The sequence below is a fragment of the Pristis pectinata genome, chromosome 43, assembly GCF_009764475.1.
Source record: "Pristis pectinata isolate sPriPec2 chromosome 43, sPriPec2.1.pri, whole genome shotgun sequence".
Taxonomy (NCBI): Eukaryota; Metazoa; Chordata; class Chondrichthyes; order Rhinopristiformes; family Pristidae; genus Pristis; species Pristis pectinata.
The window spans coordinates 382,264-405,366 of record NC_067446.1 but is presented as its reverse complement, the minus strand read 5'-3'; the positions used below and the strand labels follow the sequence as shown (position 1 = coordinate 405,366).

The window sequence follows — 23,103 nt, the reverse complement described above, 5'->3', positions numbered from 1 at the left end:
CGGCCCTTCTGGGACAACATGGGTTCGGACCAGTAAACGATGACAGAGGTGGTAAAGTATTCAGGTCTGATGGAAATTGGAGCAGGCAGTTTGCAGTTCAGGACAGGGCCCTAACTTGATGTTGCGTCCTCCACAGTGAGGCAGCGTTGGTGCTGGAATTGTTACCTCCCCGCCAGTCACCAGGGGTGTGAGCAGAGGGAGGTCACCAGACAGATTAGTGACAAACAAGGGGGCTGATAGGTTATTGGTGAGACAGGGGGAGTGGGTGGGAATTGTGGACGAGGTTTCAGTCAGACCCTGTGGACGAGGTTTCAGTCAGACCCACTATGTGTTGAATGGAGCAGGCTCCAGGAGCTGGGTAGTGGGTTACAGGAGCCCACTGTTCTGTGGAAGAGACCGTATAGCTTGCCCGCACGCTATCAGAAGTGACGTTTGCCTTACATTTGCGGAGGGAGCGCTCGGTGCTTCAGACGCTCTCACCTATATTCACCGAAGGTCTCGTCCTTCATGGGCCTGGCCTCCGAGTCGACGTGGGCATCCTCCTTATCCTTCACTGCAGGGCACAGCAGGAAAGGGGAGGCAGGGTGAGAGAGTGCGGGAGCAGTGAACTGTTGGGGGCGGGGGGGTGTGGGTGGGCACAGGGGAGCCGGAGGTGTGGTGGGGGGGGGTGGTGTGTGGGTAGGTGGGCAGGGAGCGAGCAAACTGCACCGGGGTCGATGATAAAAGAGGGGGGACCAGAGGTGGTGAGACTGTGACAGGGAGGCTGAGAGGTACAGACAATGAGAACAAATAGGACACAGCTGGAGAGAGCAATGGGGGGGGGGAGGAGGGGGGCGGAGGGGAAGAAGGTGGGTGGGTGGATTGGGGAAAGAGAAGGAGGAGGGGGAGGAAGGAGGGAGGAGGAGGTGGGGGGAGGGAGGAGGAGGTGGGGGGAAGAGGGAGGAGGAGGAGGGGAGGGGGGAGGAGGTGGAGGGAAGGAGGGGGAGGAGGGGGAGGAGGAGGGGGAGGGGAGGGGGAGGGGCGGGAGAGGAGGAGGAGGAGAAAGGGACTGGGAGATTAAATGAGAGAAGGAACAGAGGTATGGATAGAGCTGGAGTGGGGGAGACAGACAGATGCATTGAAAGGTTAAACGATCGGGAGATAGAGAAAGAGGTAGCGATTTAAGGGGGAGAACAGAAAGAGAAGGTGTGATAGAGAGAGCTAGGAAGAATGAGATGGAGGGAGGAAGATTAGATCGAGTGATAAGGAGAGCAGAATAAAACAATAGATGGTGAAAGGAAGACAGATGGTAGAGAGGTATGGATGGAAAGAGAGGGAGACAGATCTGTGGGAGAATATTTGGGCTCAGAACAGCCTCCTATTCGTCTTTTATTATGAATCTCTGGGGGGAGAGAGAGACGGAGTGACAGGATGGGACATCGCTGCACAGCTGGAGAGGGGGTTGAGGAGTGCAGAGGCGACCGACACTCGCCCGCCCTCCGTGCTCCGTACCTGAGTACTTGCCTCCTTTGTTTCTCTTGATGAAGCAGACGATGAGCAGGATGAGCATGAGAAGGACGACGGCACTGATCAGGCCGATGAACCAGCCCTGGGTGGCGATCCCATTGTTGGCCTTGACTACTAGGGGAAAGAGAAAGGAATTCAGTCGGGAGTCCCACAGATCCACAGCAAGCCCCAGACAGCCCCACACAAAGTCAGCGTGTATCGTCATGTGTGCACAGGTGCAATGAAAGACTTCAGCAGCATCACAGGCACATAGCATCAACACAAGCAGCACAGCAATGACTAATACCTTCAATAAACTGGCTCGGACTTTCAACAACCAATATCATTCTCATAGAGTCTTACAGCACCGAGAAAGGCCCTTTGACTCACTGAGCAGCCACCCTGCACTGATCCCCATTTATTATACTCCCCACATTCCCATCACCTCCCCTCAGATTCTACCCCTCACCCATGTGCACAAGAGGCAACTTACACCCGGCTGATTAACCTACCGACCCCGCACATTGTTGGGACGTGGGAGGGAATGGGAGCCCCTGGTGGGGGGGGCAGAGACCCACGCAGTCACAGGGAGAACATGCAAACTCCACACGCACACACACGCGCACACACACACACACACACACACAGGGCTGGAGGTGCCCAGATCCGAACTGGCTCTCTGGAGGTGTGAGGCAGCAGCTCTGCCCACTGCTGTGGGCTGTGAATTGCCTTTCTCTCATCACCGCCGATGCGGAAGACCAGTCAACCCATGCGTGTTCGTCCTCCGCCCACGCCGAGGGGGCCTCATCCATCCGTGGGTGGCACAAGAGAAGAGGGATCCCAAGCAGAAACAGAAAAGGCCAGAGGCACTCAGCACCGAGCCTGTGCAGTCCCACCCTGAGCCTCCAGCTCCCTCTCACTTTAACTCTGCAGCAAAACACAACAAACTGCTGGAGGAACCCAGCAGTACCTGTGGATGGACAGTCGACATTTCGGGTCGAGACCCTTCATCTGGACTTTAATTCTCCATCCCACTCTGGCTCCTAGATTGCACCAATAGTACCCAGACTAAACTCAAAACACAGCCCCTCGCCTTGCATCTGGGCACAGGGCAGTCCTGGGGACTAGATAGCAACAATTTCAGTTCAACAGCTTTCTGTTCTTGATTCACAACTGGATCTTTCAGTTTTAATTCCTTCCTCTGTTTTCTCTTCCATCTCGAATCGCCGGTACTTAAAAGTAATGGCCACTCTGAAAACTGTGGCCTGCTCCCTGTTCCGGACAGCCCCTTCGTTCTCTCCACCTGCCCCTCTCTGCCATTTCCATCTGGCTTGAGTACTCACTTCTGATGAGCAGTCAGCCACCTGATCTGCTCACTCTGCTTCCCTCTCCAGAGATGGCCCCTGACCTGTTGAGAGTTTCCAGCATTTCCCGATGCTGTTCATTATCGCGTTTCTGTTGGATCCCAATGAGGAGAATCCCAGCACTCCCAATGCAGTCCAAGGGTCTGATCAACAAGCAATCTGCAGGAGGGACTCAGTGGGTCGAGCAGCACCTGTGGGAGAAAAGGGATTGTCGATGTTTCCTGATGCAGGGTTTTGACCTGAGACGTCGACAACTCCTTTCCTCCCGCAGATGCTTCGCGACCTGCTGAGTACTTCCAAGCAGGTTGTTCGTTGCTCCAGATTCCAGCATCTGCTGTCTCTTGTGTCTCTCAGCCTCCTCCTGTCCCCATGTAACAGGCTGGAGAGGGACTGAACACCCCTCCTGTCCCCGTGTAACAGGCTGGAGAGGGACTGAACACCCCTCCTGTCCCCGTGTAACAGGCTGGAGAGGGACTGAACACTCCTGTCCCCATGTAACAGGCTGGAGAGGGACTGAACACCCCTCCTGTCCCCGTGTAACAGGCTGGAGAGGGACTGAACACCCCTCCTGTCCCTGTGTAACAGGCTGGAGAGGGACTGAACACTCCTGTCCCCGTGTAACAGGCCGGAGAGGGACTGAACACCCCTCCTGTCCCCGTGTAACAGGCTGGAGAGGGACTGAACACTCCTGTCCCCGTGTAACAGGCTGGAGAGGGACTGAACACTCCTCCTGTCCCCATGTAACAGGCTGGAGAGGGACTGAACACCCCTCCTGTCCCTGTGTCACAGGCTGGAGAGGGGCTGAAGGACCTCCTCGCCAGCTGATGGCGAATTACAAGGGCAGTTTAAACTCTAATTCAGCTGATCCTCTGGAAATGTTATCCTGTCCACTGGACACGAACAACATGAAAAGCTTTAAGTGATCTTGATTAATGTAATCCACTACAGCAGGGCTCCGGCAGAACGTGTGTGGCAGTCTAATGGGCGCTCCTTTCACAGCGCTATTGATTAGATTTTTTTCCACTGCTCTTGTTTTCATTATTTTGCTTCTTCACCTTCAACCCAGTAACAGGTTTGTGTTAATTCTGCCTGTCGCAGGTAATCAGAGTCTGAAAAATCGGCGAGGCAGGAGGAGGCAGAGAGAAGGTTGACCGTAATAACCTTGGGGCAGCTTTAATTGGTGGCTTGCTGCGCACGGACATGGGTACATATACACACACAACCCTTAAATATGCATGTGCATGGACACATACGCAAACACCATATCCTCACATGCACACACAAATACACACCTGCGCGCGCGCAGACACACACACACACACACACACAAAGAACATGCCCATGCATTCACACATGCACACAAAATTACACACATAAGAACATGCACACATGGACACTGTACACACACTAGACTATCAGTTCCAGGAAAGAGGCCCTGTGACCACCCCGAAACCATGGCCAAGTCATAGAGCCATACAGCACGGAAACAGCCCCTTCGGCCCAACTGGTTCTTGCTGACCAAGATTCCCATCTAAGCTACAGCCACTTGCCCACGTTTGGCCCACATCCCTCTAAATCTTTCCCATCCACAGACCTGTCCAAGCGCCTTTTAAACGTTGTTAATGTACCTGCCTCAACCACTTCCTCTGGCAGCTCGTTCCATGTACTGACCACCCTCTTGGTGAAAAAGTTGCCCCTCAGGTTCTTAGTAAATCTATCCCCTCTCACCTTAAACCTATGCCCTCTTGTTCTTGATACCCCATAGATAGGGTGCACATTCACTCTATCTATGCCCCTCATGATTTTATACGCCTCATTCTCCTATGAAAAATGGTTCCAACCTGTTCAACCTCTCTCCATAACTCAGTCCCGGCAACATCCTCGTAGAACTCCTCTGCACTCTTTCTAGTTTTATGGCATCTTTCCCATAGCAGGGTGACCAAAACTGAACACAATATTCCAAATGCAGTCTCACCAATACCTTGTACAAATGCAACATAATATCCCAACTTCTATCCTCAATGGAGACACAAGAGAGATGGCAGGATGCTGGAATCTGGGGCAACACACAAAATGCTGGAGGAACTCAGCAGTTCAGGCAGTATCTGTGGAGGGAAATGGACAGTTGACAGATGAAGGGTCTCGACCCGAAACGTTGACTGTCCATTTCCCTCCATAGATGCTGCCTGACCCGCTGAGTTCCTCCAGCGTTTTGTGTGATGTTCTATACTCAGTGCCCTGACTGATGAAGGCCAGTGTGCCAAACGCCTTCTTCACCAGCCTGTCTACCTGTGATGCCACTTTCAGGGAAACATGTACTTGTCCTCCTACGTCCCTCTGTTCTACAACACTCTCCAGGGCCCTACCGTTCACTGTGAAAGCCCTACCCTCATTTGTCTTCCCAAAATGCAACACCTCGCACTTAACTAAATTAAATTCCATTTGCGATTCCTCGGCCCACTGACCTAGCAGATCAAGATCCCTCTGTAAATCCTGAGAATCATCTTTATTGTCTACGACACCACCTACTTAAGTGTCATCTGCAAACATACTAACCATGCCTTGTACATTTTCATCCAAATCATTGACATAGATGTCAACTAGGAATGGGCCTAGTGCTGAGACCTGGGGAACATGACTAGTCGCGGGCCTCCAGTCACCTTCACCCTCTGCTTTCCACCATCAAGCCAATTCTGTATCCAATTAGCTAGTTCTCCCTGGATTGCACGTGATCTAACTTTCCAGAGCCCCCTACAATGCAGAACCTTTTCAAAGGCCTTACTGAAGTCCACATAGACTACGTCTACTCCTCTGCCCTCATCGACCTTCTTGGTTACTTCTTCAAAAAATTTGAATAGCGAATATCCATCACAGATGTCGTCAGGACTGGAGGGCTCGAGTTATAATGAAAGGCTGGGGCTGTTTTCCTTGGAGCGTATGAGGCTGAGGGGTGACCTTATACAAAATCATGAGGGGTATGGATAATGTGGATGGTCACAGTCTTTTCCCCAGGGTAGGGGAATCTAAAACTGGAGAGCATAGGTTTAAGGTGAGAGGGAAAAGATTTAAAAGGCGACGTGGGGGGCAAATTTTTCCACACAAAAGGTGGTGGGTGTGTGGAACAAGCTGCCAGAGGAAGTGGTAGAGGCGAGTACAATTACAAGGACAGTTAGACAGGAAAGGTTTAGAGGGATATGGGCCAAACGTGGGCAAAAGAAATGAGCTCAGGAAGGCACCTTGGTTGGCATTAATGAATTGGGCCGAAGAGCCTGTTTCTGTGCTGCTTGATTCCATGATAATGCCCAGAGAGCTTCACTCTGTGCCTGATTCGTGCTGTGGGAGTGTGTGATGCCGACGTGTAACCAAGCACAAGGCCCCCCTCAGCTCACTTGGCCTGATGGTCTCCACCTCCTTGTCCCAAACAGTGAGGTTCTCGAACTGCCCGAGCTGCCACAGCTTTATGCGATAGGACGTCCCTGGCTGCAGACCGTCCAGCATGAAGAAGTTCTGAGTGGAGTTCACTGGTTTTGAGACCTTCCAACCACCCTCACCTGCAAACCAAGAAGCACAGTAACACCTTACACCCTCTGCCACCGTCACGAGATGTCCCAGTGCTCTCAATCTTCAGATGTTGAAGAGAGAGCACAGAAAGGATTGCAGATTCTAATCGGTAACATGTCTTAGTGGCATTACACATCGGTCACCGGGGTGACCAACATTTCTCTTCCTCCAGTAGTACCTTTGGTAGTTCTGACAGCCTCCTAAGAGGGCAAGTGGGCCACAATGTGATTTCTCAAATTAAAAGAAGGTACTGCAAAATCAAGGACTCTCCCGCAGTGCGACACTCCCTGCCCACTGCCCCTCCCATGGCGCGGCGCTCCCTCCCCACCGCCCCTCCCGCGGCACAGCGCTCCCTCCTCACCTCCCCTCCTGTGGCGCGGCACTCCCTCCTCACCGCCCCTGCCACGGCGCAGCGCTTCCTCCTCACCGCCCCTCCCGCGACGCAACGTTCACTGCCAGCTGCCCCTCCCATGGCATGACGTTCCCTCCTCACCACCCCTCCTGTGGCACAGCGCTCCCTCCTCCCGGCCACCCATCCCAAGGCGCGACACTCCCTCCCCGCCGCTCCCTCCTCACCACCCCTCCCGCAGCACAGCGCTCCCTTGGCACCGCCAAGTCTCTGAAGCAGGGCTGCAATCAACACTGCTCCATTACATCGTACCCAGAGGGCCAATTGTGCTGAGCAGACACAGACGCATTCGCTGCATAGCAGGCTGGCTTTACTGGGTGTGAACTGCCAGCTGAGTGTCATAGAGTCATAAAGCACAGAACCAGAACCTTATCCCACTGAGTCACCAACCACGCACCACCCATTTACACTAATCGTACTCTACTCCACTTTATTCTCCCTCAGATTCTCTCCCTCACTAGGGGCAATCTACAGCGGCCAACTAACCCACCAACCTGCACGTCTTTGGGAGGTGTAAGGAAACCGGAGCACCCGGGGGGGGGGACCCACACAGTCACAGGGAGAATGCGGTAACTCCACACAGACAGCACCGGGAGGTCAGGATTGAACCTTGGGGGGGGGGGGGGGGGGGGGCGGTGAAGATTTTAAAAAAAGCTGCAGATGTTAGAAGTCTGAAAAAAACAGAAAATGCTCAGAAAACAAGAGGTTAGGCAGCATCTGTGGAGAGAGAAACAGTTAATGTCTCGGAGGCCAGGTTGTTGGAGCTGTACCATAATGCAGTCCTGCAGAGGACCTGGGTTCTGTGTGAACCAGGTGTCTGCCAGCCCTGAACTTACCATCTTTGCTCATGTACTGAACTTGGAGCTCTGTGACCCGGTGTCCCTCCACCCCGATCCAACTGATGTTGGTGTGTGTGTGACCCACGGCGTAGCTGATGTTATTCAGCACTCTGGGCCCTGTAACAGGCACAAGATAGAGAGCGTCAGTTCAATGGCTCATAAGCAACTGTCATGTGGACAAGGCCCATGTACCTACCCAATCCCCCAGGGCATTGAATTGTTACAGGATGGAGGCCAATGCTGGCAATCCCCTCAGCTCCATTGCCTTGCCCCTTACCCATAGCCCTGCTAACTTTCTTGTGTCTAATTCTTTTGAAAGCCCTGACTGACTCAGATTCCCCCACGTCCCTACAAACAGCCAGTCCCAAATCATCGCCGATTTCTCTTAACAGCAAAATTTCTTTTCATTTCACCCGACTGAAGTCCAACACCACCAGTTTCAAGAACAGCTACTTTCTTTCAACCATTCAGTTCTTGAACCAGGAAATGCAATACTGCGACCACTTCGATCACTTTGAAAGAAAATGGACTTTGTTTTTTTTTTGTTCTAATTGTGTCCTTTCTTGTAAAAATTGTGTATCATTTATGTTTGATCTATGTTTTTCTTGTGAATGCTGCTTACCTGATGCTCTGTGCCTGTGATGCTGCTGCAGGTGTTTCATTGCACCTGTGCACTCATGGACGTGCATGTGACAATAAACTAGACTTTGACTCTGTTCAAATCTCCTCTCCACCTTCTCCGCTCTGAAGAGAACAACCCCGGCTTCGAACCTTGCCGCTGAAATCCCTCCTCCCCAGAGTCATTTGAGCCCACTGGCCGTACTTTCTGTGATAGCCCTGCCTCCAACTCCATTGTCCCTGTGGAAGGCCACTGTCAAGAGGCAGAGCAGGACTCCTGCAGCTTTAAGCTGGAGCTCAGGCTCAAGTCCCAGGAGTGGGATTTGAACCCACCAGCTGTGACAGAGAGGGAGGGAGATGTACAGTGCAGTGAGGGAGCCTGAGGCCCATTCAGTGAGGAGGATGGGAAAAGTGACACTGGGAAATGGTTGGTTGGGGCTTGTAGCCTATTTTCATAGAATCATAGAACAGTACAGCACAATACAGGCCCTTCGGCCCACAATGTTGTGCCGACCTTTAAACCTCACCTAAGACTATCTAACCCCTTCCTACCACATATCCCTCTATTTTAAATTCCTCCATTTGCTTATCTAGCAATCTCTTGAATTTGACCAATGTACCTGCCTCCACCACCCCAGGCAGCGCATTCCATGCCCCAACCACTCTCTGGGTAAAAAAACTTCCTCTGATATCTCCCTTGAACTTCCCACCCATTACTTTAAAGCCATGCGCTCTTGTATTGAGCACTGGTGCGTGCCCTGGGAAAGAGGCGCTGGCTGTCCACTCTGTCTATTCCTCTTAATATTTTGTACACCTCTATCATGTCTCCTCTCATCCTCCTTCTCTCCAAAGAGTAAAGCCCTAGCTTTACTCATAATGCATACTCTCCAAACCAGGCAGCATCCTGGTAAATCTCCTCTGCACCCTTTCCAACGCTTCCACATCCTTCCTATAATGAGGCGACCAGAACTGAACACAATACTCCAAGTGTGGTCCAACCAGAGTTTTGTAGAGCTGCATCATTACCTCACGGCTCTTAAAGCTCAATCCCACGACTTATAAAAGCTAACATCCCATAAACTTTCTTAACTACTCTATCGACCTGTGAGGCAACTTTCAGTGATCTGTGGATATGAACCCCCAGATCCTTCTGCTCCTCCACACTGCCCAGAATCCTGCCATTAACTTTGTACTCCACCTTTGGTAAACTCTTATGATTTTGTTGCTCCCCTCCAGTGAAAAGTTTTTTGCTAAAGGTAAACTGGGTCAGATGGTGCTCCTCGAACTTCAAGCAGCAACTCTGTCCCCACATTCACTAACCCTTTAACCTTGTATCACTGCAGAGAAACCAGCATTATTGATGTATTTTTGGGATTTGGGTATCACCGACAAGGCCAGCATTTATTGCCCACGCCTAATTGCCCCTTGGGAAAGTGGGGGTGAGCCGCCTTCTTCAACCACTGCAGCCCATGTGGTGATGGTGGAGGGGAAGGGGTAGCTTCAAGGTTCAGGCCCAGCAACGATGAAGGAACGGTGATACACTCTCGAGGCTGGACTTGGAGGGGAACAGAACCAGTAGGTGGTGGTGCTCCCCCTGAACCTGCTGCCGTCGTCCTTCCTGGTGGGAGAGGTGGCAGGTTTGCTGTCAGAGTAGCCTGGGCGAGTAACTGCGGTGTGTGTTGTTAGTGGTGCATACTGCAGCCACTGCACGCTGGTGCTGGAAGTTCTGCGGTAAACGTGACTGATCTGTGCACTCTCCCTGTTTCTGTTGTCCCGCAATTCCACACGGAGGGTTGTTCTCCTCTGATTCTGCATCCCCCTGTATGTAATCACTCCATCTCTCCCTCTCTCTCCACCTCTGAGCCTACCCTATATCAGGTTTTTGGTCACCACATCGACTATTGCGGCTCCCTGTCAGAAACAGCTTGGAGTGCAGCCACTGTGTTAAAGGCACTTGAAGGTTCTTTCATGGGATATGGACATCACCTGTTATCTTTGTATTGAATTGTGGTTAACCAACTGACTTGTGGTTGGACTGGAGTCACATACGGGCTGGGCAAAGTTGGAAGATTTCCTCCCCTGAAGAAGGTGCCATTGCCTAACACTGCGGCACCCTGACCTGGGAAGAACTGGCTCGTCCTCAACACTTGAAAGTGGAGTCGCAGGTGGGCAGGGCGGCGAAGGCTTTTGGTACGCTGGCCTTCATCAGTCAGGGCACTGAGTATAGAAGTTGGGAGGTCATGGTGCGGTTGTACAGGACGCTGGTGAGGCTGCACGGGGTACTGTGCTCAGTTTTGTTTGCCCTGCTATAGGAAAGATGTTATTAAACTGGAAAGAGTGCAGAAACGATTTACAAGGATGTTGCCAGGACTTGAGGGGCTGAGTTATCGAGAGAGGTTGGACAGGCTATGAGTGCAGGAGACTGAGGGGTGTATAAAATCAAGAGGGGCATAGATAGGGTGGATGCACTCAGTTTTTTCCCCTAGGGTTGGGGAATCAAGAACTGGAGAGCAAAGGTTTAAGGTGAGAGGGGAGAGATTTAATAGGAACTTGAGAGGCAACTTTTTTTTTACACAAATGGTGGTATCTATGTGGAGTGAGCTGCCAGAGGAAGTGGTTGAGGCAGGGACAATAACAACTTTTAAAAGGCAGTTGGACAGATACATAGATTGGAGAAGTTTAGAAGGCCAAGCGCTGGCAAATGGGACTAGCTTGGATGGGCTACCTTGGTCGGCATGGAACAGTTGGACCGAAGGGTCTGTTTCTGTGCTGTGCAACTCTATGGACTTACCTCCCTTCTGGCTGGTGAAAATACCCCCTTCGGCAGTCATGCCCCTGCCCACCGAGGTTTGTCCCATAACGTGGAACTTGTAGAAGGCGTTCGGCTGGAGGTCGTGCACAGTCACATTGGTGGTGGTGGGGGACGGTATGATCTGCTCTCTCAGGGGGCTGCTCACCATCCCGTTAACTGTCCGGACAAAAGCACAAGACACGCTACACGTCACTGAACCTCGCACAAATGCAGGACGCAGGAGGGCGATGAATGGACTGCTGTATCTTCCCTGACTGAGCTCTCCAGTCGGTCCCCATCCCCATTGCTGGCTCCCGGCACACCTCCCCCTCCCAACCAGCTCCTTCACTTCCCTGTCGGATCCATTCCCACTGCCCTTTGAGTCAGCTCGTTCCGGATCACAGGGACTCCCTGCAGGAAAACAGTCACACACACCCCCCAACCACCCTCCTCCTCTCCGGTTCTATATCCATATCCCCCCGTGGTCATCGCCCTTCCTGCTGCTGGGAACAGTCGCCCCCCCCCCCCCCCCCCCCCCCCCCCCCCCCCCCCCCCACCCCAAACGATTCACTCCACCCAAACCCCCTGTGATATCAAACATCTCAGTTCAATCTCCCCTTGACCTGCTCTGCTCCCAGCCTCTCCTCAGGGCTGAAGCCTCTCTTCCTTACAATGTCCCACTGTTCCCTTTCCGGGGCTTCAATATGTTACCCTCCCGCTGAGCTTCCTGCCAAAATAATCAAAGACCCCACCCACCCCGGACATTCTCTCTTCTCCCCCCTTCCATTGGGCAGAAGATACAAAGGCCTGACAGCACGTACCACCGGGCTCAAGGACAGCTTCTATCCCACTGTTATAACTATTGAACGGTCCCCTATTACAATAAGATGGACTCTTGATCTCACAATCTACCTCATCATGGCCCTTGCACCTTATTGTCTGCCTGCACGGAACTTTTGCTGTAACACTTCATTCTGCATTCTGTTATTGTTTTCCCTTGTACTACCTCAATACACTGTTGCAACAAAAAAATCTGCATGGATGGCATGCAAAACAAAGTTTTTCACTGTACCTTGGTACATGTGACAATAATAAACCAATTTTGACAGTGATACCTCAAGAACCCAATAGGCTGTTCCACATATGCAAAGAAAGACGGTTATGGCTATTCACCCCTGAGAAGCCTCACAACATTCAGCCTCTCAACCACTGTGGGGGCGACATTGGATTTGAAAATAAAACCTGCATTTAACAACTCACTTTTATGCCGCAGGAGTGGGTTGAAAGTGAATTAAAGCCTCTCTACCGCAGAGACCAGTGGGCACTGCAGGAGCTTGAGTGCACCTTGGACATCAGGATAGCACTTTAAATAAATGTTGCAAACAATGTTATGGTGAAATCAAGAGGGAAAAGAAACAGGAAAGAATCTAAATATTAAAAACAAAAAAAAATGGGTAGGGAACAGAGTAAAAGCTTGCTCTATACTGTCCCATCACACACTCCCGGGGTCAGACACAGGGTGAAGCTCCCTCCACACCGTCCCATCACACACTCCCGGGGTCAGACACACAGTGAAGCTCCCTCCGCACCATCCTATCACACACTCCCGGGGTCAGACACAGAGTGAAGCTCCCTCCACACCGTCCCATCACACACTCCCGGGGCCAGACACAGCGTGAAGCTCCCTCTACACCGTCCCATCACACACTCCCGAGGTCAGACACAGGGTGAAGCTCCCTCCACACCGTCCCATCACACACTCCCGGGGTACAGGTTAAACACAGAGCGATGCTGCCTCTACCCGGTCTTGTCTATCAAACGTGGTTCATCAGTTACCAGGTACCTACAACACATCCACACAGGTACTTACTCTGCTCATATTGCAACACATATCCAGTGAGGATCCCATTGGGATGCTGGGGCGGGCTCCATGAAACGACAACCTCAGTGTCCTTCAGTAATTTCAGGCGCAACCACGTTGGCTTACTGGGAACTGAATGTGGGGAATAGAGAGGGTGAATGAACAGGTCACAGATATTGAAAGAAAAGTGGGGGGGGGTGGGTGGGGGGGGCGGGGGGGAAGGAGACAGAGAGTGAGAAGAGTCAGAGATTAAATAAAGAAGAGAGAGGGCGAGAGAGAGAGAGAGGGCGAGAGAAGAGGGTAGAAAAGAGAGAGAGACAGACAGACAATGAGAATGGAACAAGGGGGAGGCGGTTGGAGCAAGAGGGAGATGGGGGGAGGGAGATGGGGGAGAGATGTGGGGGAGGGAGATGGGGGAGGGCGGGAGAGGGGGGCGTGGGAGAGGGGGAGAAAGAGTGGGGGGAGAGAGAGTGAGGGGAGGGAGAGAAGGAGTGGGGGAGTAATATGATTGAGCAGGACAGAAGGAAACAAAAGCCAAATACAGAGAGGCAGTTGGAGGCAGGCAGAGTGTGACAGTGTGAGAGAGAGACAAATAAGAGAAAAATCAAGAAGGACCAATCAAAAATGGAATTGTAGGTTTGTGGAAGATATATAGTATGGGAATAAGAGAGAGTTCAAAATAAAGTCTATACTTAACAGGAAACTTTTATGGCATTCACATGGGCGGGTTAACTATGTGTTGGAAGCTTTTTGTGACCAGTCGGGAGAGGAATTAATAAATAGGCACTCAGTCAGAAAGCAGTGAAGCATCAATTTAACGGGCTCACATTCCATTGATGAATGACTGAAGACAAATTACCGGCCGAGAACAGCATCAATGACCTGGATGGGAACCAGCGCGACACTGGCAATACGTGATCAGGGAGGGAAGAGCTCTTACCTCCCTCGAGGGTGGTGAACTGGTAGGGAGGTTTGGCGTCAGGTGACTCTCCCTTGCTGTTGAACACCTTCACCACAAGGTTGTACTTGGTATATGGCTTGAGGTCCTCGAGGAAAGCGTGGTTGTGGTCCCCATGGACGGTCTGGTGGTGATGCTCCGCACTGTGATGTTTCCAGTAGCTGATCTGCACCGGGTGAGAGGGTGAGAAGGGGTAGAGGGATGTGTGAGCAAGTTTCATCCCAGCAGCAGCTTCGATAGCTTCATACCCCAACGTGCCGTGATCTGCCAGTGACAGTTCCCAGCCTCCTGCTGATTCGTCCTCACCAACCACGTCCTCCCTCTGTCACCTCCTCTCAGCTCTGCAGATTCCCTGGCACCTGTGCTCTCTGTGCATTCATCAAGGGATGCTTGACCCTAAACACCCAACTCTGCACACAAGCACCCACACTCATCCGCCAAGTTTGCGGACGATACAAAGATAGATGGAGGGGCAGGTAGTGTTGAGGAAGCAGAGAGTCTGCAGAAGGACTTGGGACAGGTTGGGAGAATCGGCAAAGAAGTGGCAGATGGAACACAGCGTAGGGAAGTGTACGGTCATGCACTTTGGTAGAAAGAATAAAAGTGTAGACTATTTTCTAAACAGGAAGCAAATTCAGAAATCGGAGGTGCAAAAGGACTTGGGAGTCCTAGTGCAGGATTCCCTAAAGGTTAACTTTCAGGTTGAGTTGGTAGTAAGGAAGGAAAATGTAGTGTTAGCATTCATTTAAAGAGGACTAGTAATGCTGAGGCTTTATAAGGCATTGGTCAGACCACATTTGGAGTATTGTGAGCAGTTTCGGGCCCCGTATCTAAGGAAGGATGTGCTGGCCCTGGAGAGGGTCCAGCGGAGGCTTACGAGAATGATCCTGAGGACGAAAGGGTTAATGTATGAGGAGCGTTTGATGGCTCTGGGCCTGTACTCACTGGAGTTTAGAAAGATGAGGGGGGACCTCACTGAAACCTACCAAATATTGTATAGAGTTGACGTGGAGAGGATGTTTCCATCAGTGGGAGAGTCTAGGACCAGAGGGCACAGCCTCGGAATAGAAGGACACCCCTTCAGAACAGAGATGAGGAGGAATTTCTTCAGCCAGAGGGCGGTGAATCTGTGGAATTCATTGCCACAGACGGCTGTGGAGGCCAAGTCATTGGGTGTATTTAAAGCGGAGGTTGACAGGTTCTTGACTAGTAAGGGTGTCTTGATTAGTTTCGAGGAGAAGGCAGAATGGGGTTGAGAGGGAAAAATAAATCAGCCATGATTGAATGGCGAAGCAGACTTGATGGGCTGAATGGCCTAATTCTGTTCCTATGTCTTATGGTCTCACGGGGACACGTTAACAGGGACCAATACTGAACTAAATTAACATCCATGAAAGGAGATACTTGCCTTGGAAAGAGTGCAGCAAAGTTTCGCCAGACTAGTTCCATGGATGGCAGGTTTGACATTTGAGTAGGAGACTGAAACTCACAAAACTCTAAAGGGCTTGACATGCTGGAGGATGTTTGCCCTGCCTGATGAATCAGGGTTTGAGAATAAGGAGTAGGCTGTTTAAGACTGAGATGAGGAGAAATTTCTTCACTCAAGAGGATGGCAAACCTTGGGAATTCTCTGCCCTGGAGGGCTGTGTATTCTCAGTCATGGCGTTCATTAAAAGTAAAGATTGATAGAATGCTGGGCAACCGATGAAGGGATATGGGATATTGCAATAAAATTCTATACCCCAGGATACCGAGTTGCCAGTCATAGAGCAATACAGCACAGATACAGGCCCTTCAGCCCAACCAGACCATGCCGAGCGCTGTGCCCACCCAGCTAGTCCCAATTTCCTGCATTTGGCACATATCCCTCCATGTACTTATCCAGGTATTTCTTAAATGATCCTGTTGTACCTGCCTCATCGACTTCCTCTGGCAGCTTGTTCCATATACTCACCACCCTCTGTGTGAAGAAGTTGCCCCTCAGGTCCCTTTTAAGTCTTTCCCCTCTCTCCCTAAACCTATGCCCCCTCGTTCTGGACTCCCTTACCCTGGGGAAAAGACTGTTATCTATGCCTCTCATGACTTCAAACACTTCTATAAGGTTGCCCCTCATTCTCCTATGTTCCAAGGAATGAAGACCTAGCCTAGCCTGGCCCTGTCCTGCCTATCTTTCAGGCACGTCTATGATGGCAACAGTATCGTAGTCCCACCTGTTAATTAAATGTTTGAGTTCACCTACCTTACTGGTTAGACTCCTTGCATGAAAATGGATGTATGTAGGTGAGGGGTAGAATCTGGCAGGGGGAGTGGATGGGAATAAAACGGCCTCAGGAAGGACCAGTGTAAAAATGGGCGGTGGATGGTTGTCACAGTCTCAATGGGCAGAAGGGCCTGCGCCTGTGCTGTATCTCGATATGTGGCTGGGTCTAGATCTGTTTACACAGCAGTACTGCAGCAATGAAAGAAGGGGGCTCAACCCCATCACCTTCTCAAGGGTGAATGATTGCAGAAAAACAGGTCTCTCTCACCAATGTGGTCACAGGCTGATAAGGTGGGTCAGGACAGTGTGGGTCTAGAGGGGCGGTTGTGGGGCTCACAGGCTATAGTGCACGCCTCAGACAGGAAGTACAGGAGTCTGAAGAAAGTATCCTGACTGGTTGCATCACGGTCTGGTACAGCAATTCGAATGCGCAGGAAGGTAAGGAGCTGCAGAGAGTAGTGGACTCAGCCCGATACATCACAGGCACATCCCTCTCCACCATCGGGAGTAGGCGCTGCCTCAAGAAGGCAACGTCCAGCATCAAAGATCCCCACCAGGTTCAGGAACAGCTACTTCCCTTCAACCATTCAGTTCTTGAACCAACCAGCACTACCCTAATCACTACAGTTTGGCAACACTATGACCACTTTGCACTAAAATTGACATTTTTTTCCTAATTGTGTCCTTTCTTGTAAAAATTGTGTACATTTATGTTTAATTTATGCTTGTGACTGCTGCTTATATTGATGCTATGTGCTTGTGATGCTGCTGCAAGTTTTTGATTGCACCTGTGCACACATGGACGTGCAGATGACAGTAAACTTGACTTTGACTGAAGACCCACACCTCAAAGTTCAACAACAGCTTCTTCCCCACTGCCATCAGGTTCTTGACCTGACCTGAAAAACCCTAACACTACCTCAGACTTTTCTTCCCTCTCTCTCATTCTTGCACGAGTGTCGTTGTTTATTTTGTACACATGCAAGTTATGTATAATTCATGTTAATTTAAGTTAGAACATAGAACACTACAGCACAGTACAGGCCCTTCGGCCCACAATGTTGTGCCGACATTTTATCCTGCTCTAATATCTATCTAACCCTTCCCTCCCATATAGCCCCCCATTTTTCTATCGTTCATGTGTCTAAGAGTCTCTTAATTGTCCCTAGTGTAACTGCCCCCACAACCTCTGCCGGCAGTGCGTTCCACACACCCACCACTCTGTGTGTAAAAAACTTACCCCTGACACCCCCCTTATACCTTCCTCCAATCACATTAAAATTATGTCCCCTCTTGTCATTGCCACACTGGGAAAAAGTCTCTGACTGTCCACTCGATCTATGCCTCTTATCATCTTGTACACCTCCTTCATCATAAGCCATGCTCTTCAATCCAGGCAACATCCTGGTAAATCTCCTCTGCACCCTCTCTAAAGCTTCCACATCCTTCCTATAATGAGGCGACCAGAACTGAGCACAATACTCCAAGTGTGGTCTGACATGCTGGGAGGATGTCACGTTAATTTATGTTTGTCCTCTTCTTTTAATGCACTGTACTGCTGCTGCATACAACTAATTTTCATGGCATTGATACCCTGTGTACGTGTGCCTGTGACAACAAAAACTTGAAGCTCTGCTGAATTGTGGGGAGCAGCGTTGCGAGGAGTGGGCAGTGGCAGACCAGGGACAGGTGGTAGAGGAGTCAGAGGTGGGCATTACCTACCTTATACCCCTTAAGGTGCCCACGAAGCGACTCTGCAGTGACTCGAGTCCACTTTACTCTGACAGATGATGAGCTTATGTTCTCCACGGACACCGACTCAGGGCTCTCCAGGGGATCTGAAATGGAGAAAGATTTTAAAGTCCGGTCACGTTCCGCACAGCTCAGGCCCCCGTCTTCCCCAAGCCCCCCAGTCATGCTCCGTGCCCGCCACTTGACTTACAGTCTTCGCCCGAGTAGCCGATGACAGTGTTGGGCTCTGGAGCCGCCCCTTCCTGGTTGAAGGCTTGCACTTGTATCTGGTAGGGCACAAAGGTGGGGGTGGAGTTGACCACGTAGGGAGGGCTGTCCACCACGAGCTCCTTCCACTCGTCCTCCACGCCCAGCCGTCGCCACTTCACAATGTACTGAAGGCCAGGAGCGTTCTGGTCCAGCCCCTTCAGAACCTTAATACAACAACAACCGCAAGTTAGAGCACTGTTGTGGGTTCAAGTCCTGCTGCAGGGTCAAGCACACAATCAAAGGCTGATTGGGGCAAGGAGAGGGCGCGGCTCCCCGGGAGGGGCCTCGAGGAGGGGGCGCGGTGCTGCAGGAGGGGCCTCGAGGAGGGGGCGCTGCCCTGTGGTGCACCTCTACCAGTGTTCCGGATCAACATCATTGTTTCAAACGGCTCGTTGCAGCCTGAGGCATCCTGCCACTCATTGTGAGCTGCAGTATTCGGAGACAGAAGGAGGGGGCAGGCTGCCTTGGAAAACCAGGGTAGTCATTGAATCTCCCTTCCCCAGCTGGGTGCGTGGGCTCCAGGTGCTGCATACCTGCCACGAGATGATCATGTTACTGGGAAGAGATCCCTCTCCTTTCACTCCCTCTGGATTCTTGTCTGGGGCTAGGCATTAGGAATAAATCAGAAGTCAAGGGAGGTTAGTAGATCCCATCTCAGGCCAGTCACCTGGGATTTCTGGGCAGTGGCTCCAAACACAGGACCAGGTCACACAACAGATCCGGGTTAACCCACTGACCCGTCTCCACACCGACCCCGTCCCCTCCGCACCGACCCGTCCCTTCACCAACCCCGTCCCCTCCGCACCGACCCCGTCCCCTCCGCACCGACCCGTCTCCACACCGACCCCGTCCCCTCACCGACCCCATCCCCTCACCGACCCCATCCCCTCACCGACCCCATCCCCTCCGCACCAACCCGTCTCCACACCGACCCCCCCTCCGCACCGACCCGTCCCTTCACCGACCCCGTCCCCTCCGCACCGACCCGTCTCCACACCGACCCCGTCCCCTCCGCACCGACCCGTCCCCTCACCGACCCCGTCCCCTCCGCACCGACCCGTCTCCACACCGACCCCGTCCCCTCCGCACCGACCCGTCCCTTCACCGACCCCGTCCCCTCCGCACCGACCCGTCTCCACACCGACCCCGTCCCCTCCGCACTGACCCCGTCCCCTCAGCACCGACCCCGTCCCCTCAGCACCGACCCTGTCCCCTCAGCACCGACCCGTCCGCTCCGCACCGACCCGTCTCCACACCAACCCTGTCCCCTCTGCACCGACCCCGTCCCCTCCGCACCGACCCCATCCCCTCCGCACTGACCCGTCTCCACACCAACCCCGTCAACAAAATGCCTCAGTGAAAGTGACCACCCTCCATGGCTCTGCAGTTCATTCCCCATCACTCTCGAGCTTGAATCCTTGACTGCAGCTACCTCCCACCTTCAGCCACACTCAGTCCTCCTCTGCCCTCTCCACAGCTGGAGGGGAAGTGTGCTCCCGCTCTCCTTCCCATGTGCCAGCCCCTCTTTGTCCACTACCTACCTGCCGACGGGGTCATGTAGCGGTCTGTGGCCTCGCTGGGGTCACTCCTCCCAAAGCGGTTGGCGGAAATGACCCTGAAGCTGTAATTGACGTGAGGAGAGAGCTCCAGCACTGCTGCCAGCTGGTCGCCGTCCACTTGCCTCAGCTTGTGCCACGTGCCCGGTTCAAAGTTGTTCTCCTCAAACTCGACGATGAATTCTGGAGGAGCAGAGGAACAATTCAACAGCAGTTCCTCCCTCACGTCTCACAGAACTAAGTTATTGACACGCTATCCTTCCATTCTCCGACCCCTCACAGACTGAGACACACAGCACTCAGTTACCGACACCCCACCCCTCACGGACTGAGACACACAGCACTCAGTTACCGACACCCCACCCCTCATGGACTGAGACACACAGCACTCAGTTACCGACACCCCACCCCTCACAGACTGAGACAGACAGCACTCAGTACCGACACCCCACCCCTCACGGACTGAGACACACAGCACTCAGTTACCAACACCCTACCCTCACAGACTGAGACAGACAGCACTCAGTACCGACACCCCACCCCTCACGGACTGAGACACACAGCACTCAGTTACCGACACCCCACCCCTCACAGACTGAGACAGACAGCACTCAGTACCGACACCCCACCCCTCACGGACTGAGACACACAGCACTCAGTTACTGACCTACCCCCTCCTCCAACGCTTCCTGACCCCTCACCCCTCCCCACTGACAGAGACTGGGGGCACACAGCATCCATTGAAAGATTCACCCCAGCCTTACACTCTCTGAATCCTCAATCCTCCTCACTCAGACGGGAGACACATATAGCACCTATTTACAAACTGATCCCACCCTCCCCACTTCCAGAACTGGGGACACAGCACTGAGTTACAGACAGCCAACCCTTATACCTTCCACCTCTCGCCCCTCCCCCCTCACAGAGACTGAGGGTAAACAGCTTCCAGTGAAAGATCCACCCCAGCATCACACTCTCCGACTCCATCTCCAAAGACTGGGAGTGTGGCGTCCCTGGTCACAGTGAACCCTCCCTCCCTGCACTTGCTCTCCCTCATGGCAAAGACTGGGAACACACTTTCCTTGCCCCTCATCACCCCCAACTCCTCCCAATGAAGGACACAGTTACCATACTGACCCCACCCTCATGCTCACACCTACCCCTCAGAGACAGGGTGCACCGGAACACCCACCCTCGTCCCGTTGAGGCAGTCCGGTATGGTGACAGCCCACCAACAGCGGAATTTGTACGGGGACATCCTGTTGCATGCACACTGCAATGGTGGAGCTGCACTGGGATTATTTCCTGCTGCACACATTTGGTCTTTATTGCACAGGGGCTGGAAGTCAGTCGGTTTCCTCGGGTTGTCTGGACATTGGTACCAACTGTGTGCGGTTTTGGTCTCTGTATTTAAGGAAGGATGGGCTGAGGGAAGTTCGAGGTCAGACTCACCGGAGAGATCTCTGTGACGAGGGGATTCTCCCGCGAGGAGAGATCAAGAAAGCCCGTACTCACTGGTGATCTCATCCAGAGGGGGAATATTTGGGCTACAGAAAGCGGAACGGGCGCAGGGGAAAAACCACCTCAGAATAAAGGGTCAGGTGTTTAAGATTTGCCTTAATTCCAAGGGTTCCGAACCTTTGGATTCCCCGGAGAACGTGGGCGCAGAATGTCAAGGATATTCTGCGCACAAAAGGGGATGAGGGGGTATGGGGTTCAGGGGAAAGGTGGACAGGGCAGGGGATCGGCTGAGATTCTATTCCATCAGGCAGCTGGCTCAGGGGCTGACTGGACAACTATCTTGTGTTCTGTACGTACCACCAGGCTCAAGGAGAGCTTCTATCCCAGTGTTAAAAGGCTATTGAATGGTCCCCTAGTACGATAAGATGGACTCTTGACCTCATAATCTATCTCCTCGTGGCCCTTGCACCTCATTGTCTGCCTGCACTGCACTTTCTCTGTAGCTGTAACACTTTATTCTGCACTCTGGTATTGCTTTCCCTTGTACTACCCCAATGCACTGTGTAATGAATTGACCTGTAAGGACGGTATGCAAGACAAATGTACCTTGGTACACGTGACAATGGTAATAATAATAAACCAATACTTTCTGTTCCAGCTGTAAAGATGCTCCAAAAGGCCTGGAAACAGAAAGTATTGGTTTATTATTATAGTGCACACACACACACACGCGCGCACACAGAGGTGAGTGAGTGCGCGCACGCACACACCCACACAGAGGTGCACACCCCTACCCTCAATGGGACTGTTGTGATCATTTCCCGGGCTCCAGGACAGCAGCACCTCCCTGGCTTTGAAGTTTTCCATCTGCAGGTCAAAGGGTGGGTCCGGGCGATCTGAAATACCAAGAAAGTTCACCAGTGAGGGATGGCCAGGCAAAAAGGGGAGCAAGCGAGGGGGAGGCAAGAGGGGCTGAGGTGGGGGAGGGGGAAAAGGGGGGAGGTGGGGGAGGGAGAGTGGGAGGGCAGGCAGGCAGGCGTGGGGAGGGAGGGAGGTTAGGGGGAGACAGGCAGATGGAGAGAGGAGGTCATGGGGAGGGGGAGGAGACAGGAATGGGGAGGAAGGCAGAGAGAGACACAGAATAAAAGGAGGAAGTAAAAGGAAGCGAATAATCTCTCACCCTGGGGGCAGGGGGGCAGTGTGGACCCCTGGGATGGAGGGAGATGGCTCCACGTTGTGGGGGCTTGATTACCTGTGCAGGAAGGGAAGGTTGCGGGGGTACCCCCAAAGGATACAGTGTGGGGCTCACCTCACTGTCTGAGCCGAGGCAGGCATTTAGTGGGAAGACCCAGTGCTCAGGGACAGACACTCCCTGGTCTCTCCTGCAGAGCTGCTGAAGGAGCAGTGCACAGGAGACTTGACCCGATGCCTGATGAGGAAACAGCGAATCACCCTCAGGAGCAACACAGAGGCAATGGCTTGCATACTTCAGTCGAGGGAGAGAACATTTTCAGTGGCCTGCCTGCTGATACAATAAGTGCTGCTTGCTGGAAGCTCCCCACCGGTGTTGTGTACGACACCACTGTTCATAGAGGCAATGCATTACACACCTCGTCAACGGGACTCCCCTCTCCCAATACTCATCGCCTGGGATCAGTGGTTCCAATCTCCAGTCAAAACATCTTCAGCATATTCTTCAAAAATCGCTGATGGAGCAGAGTACGCACTCTGCATCACATGTCTAGACTACAGCATCGATTCCCCATGGGGGATGTGAGATTGAAGGAACTCCACGTGGCTTCACAGCATGGTGTGAATGGAAACAGTCTCAGAGCCCTGACATCTCTTCTTGTGTTTGACAGTCCAACAGGGGACAGTGGCGGTGTGTCAGGACTGGGAGATCCGTGGGGGACGCAGAGTGTAAAACAGGCCGGGAGAT

The 23,103-nt window shown here is 52.4% G+C and overlaps 1 protein-coding gene across 1 annotated transcript in view; it reads right to left on the bottom strand.

Moving 5' to 3' along the window:
* Positions 1-23,103, bottom strand: part of LOC127566547 (neural cell adhesion molecule L1-like) — a 273,625-nt gene that overhangs the window by 5,731 nt on the left and 244,791 nt on the right. Inside the window, 12 exon segments of the mRNA XM_052008960.1 lie at positions 481-553; positions 1,492-1,620; positions 6,239-6,400; positions 7,656-7,775; positions 11,068-11,244; positions 12,938-13,060; positions 13,869-14,052; positions 17,869-17,984; positions 18,089-18,311; positions 18,681-18,751; positions 19,689-19,886; positions 21,959-22,060. Coding sequence (XP_051864920.1) covers positions 481-553; positions 1,492-1,620; positions 6,239-6,400; positions 7,656-7,775; positions 11,068-11,244; positions 12,938-13,060; positions 13,869-14,052; positions 17,869-17,984; positions 18,089-18,311; positions 18,681-18,751; positions 19,689-19,886; positions 21,959-22,060 — 1,678 coding nt within the window.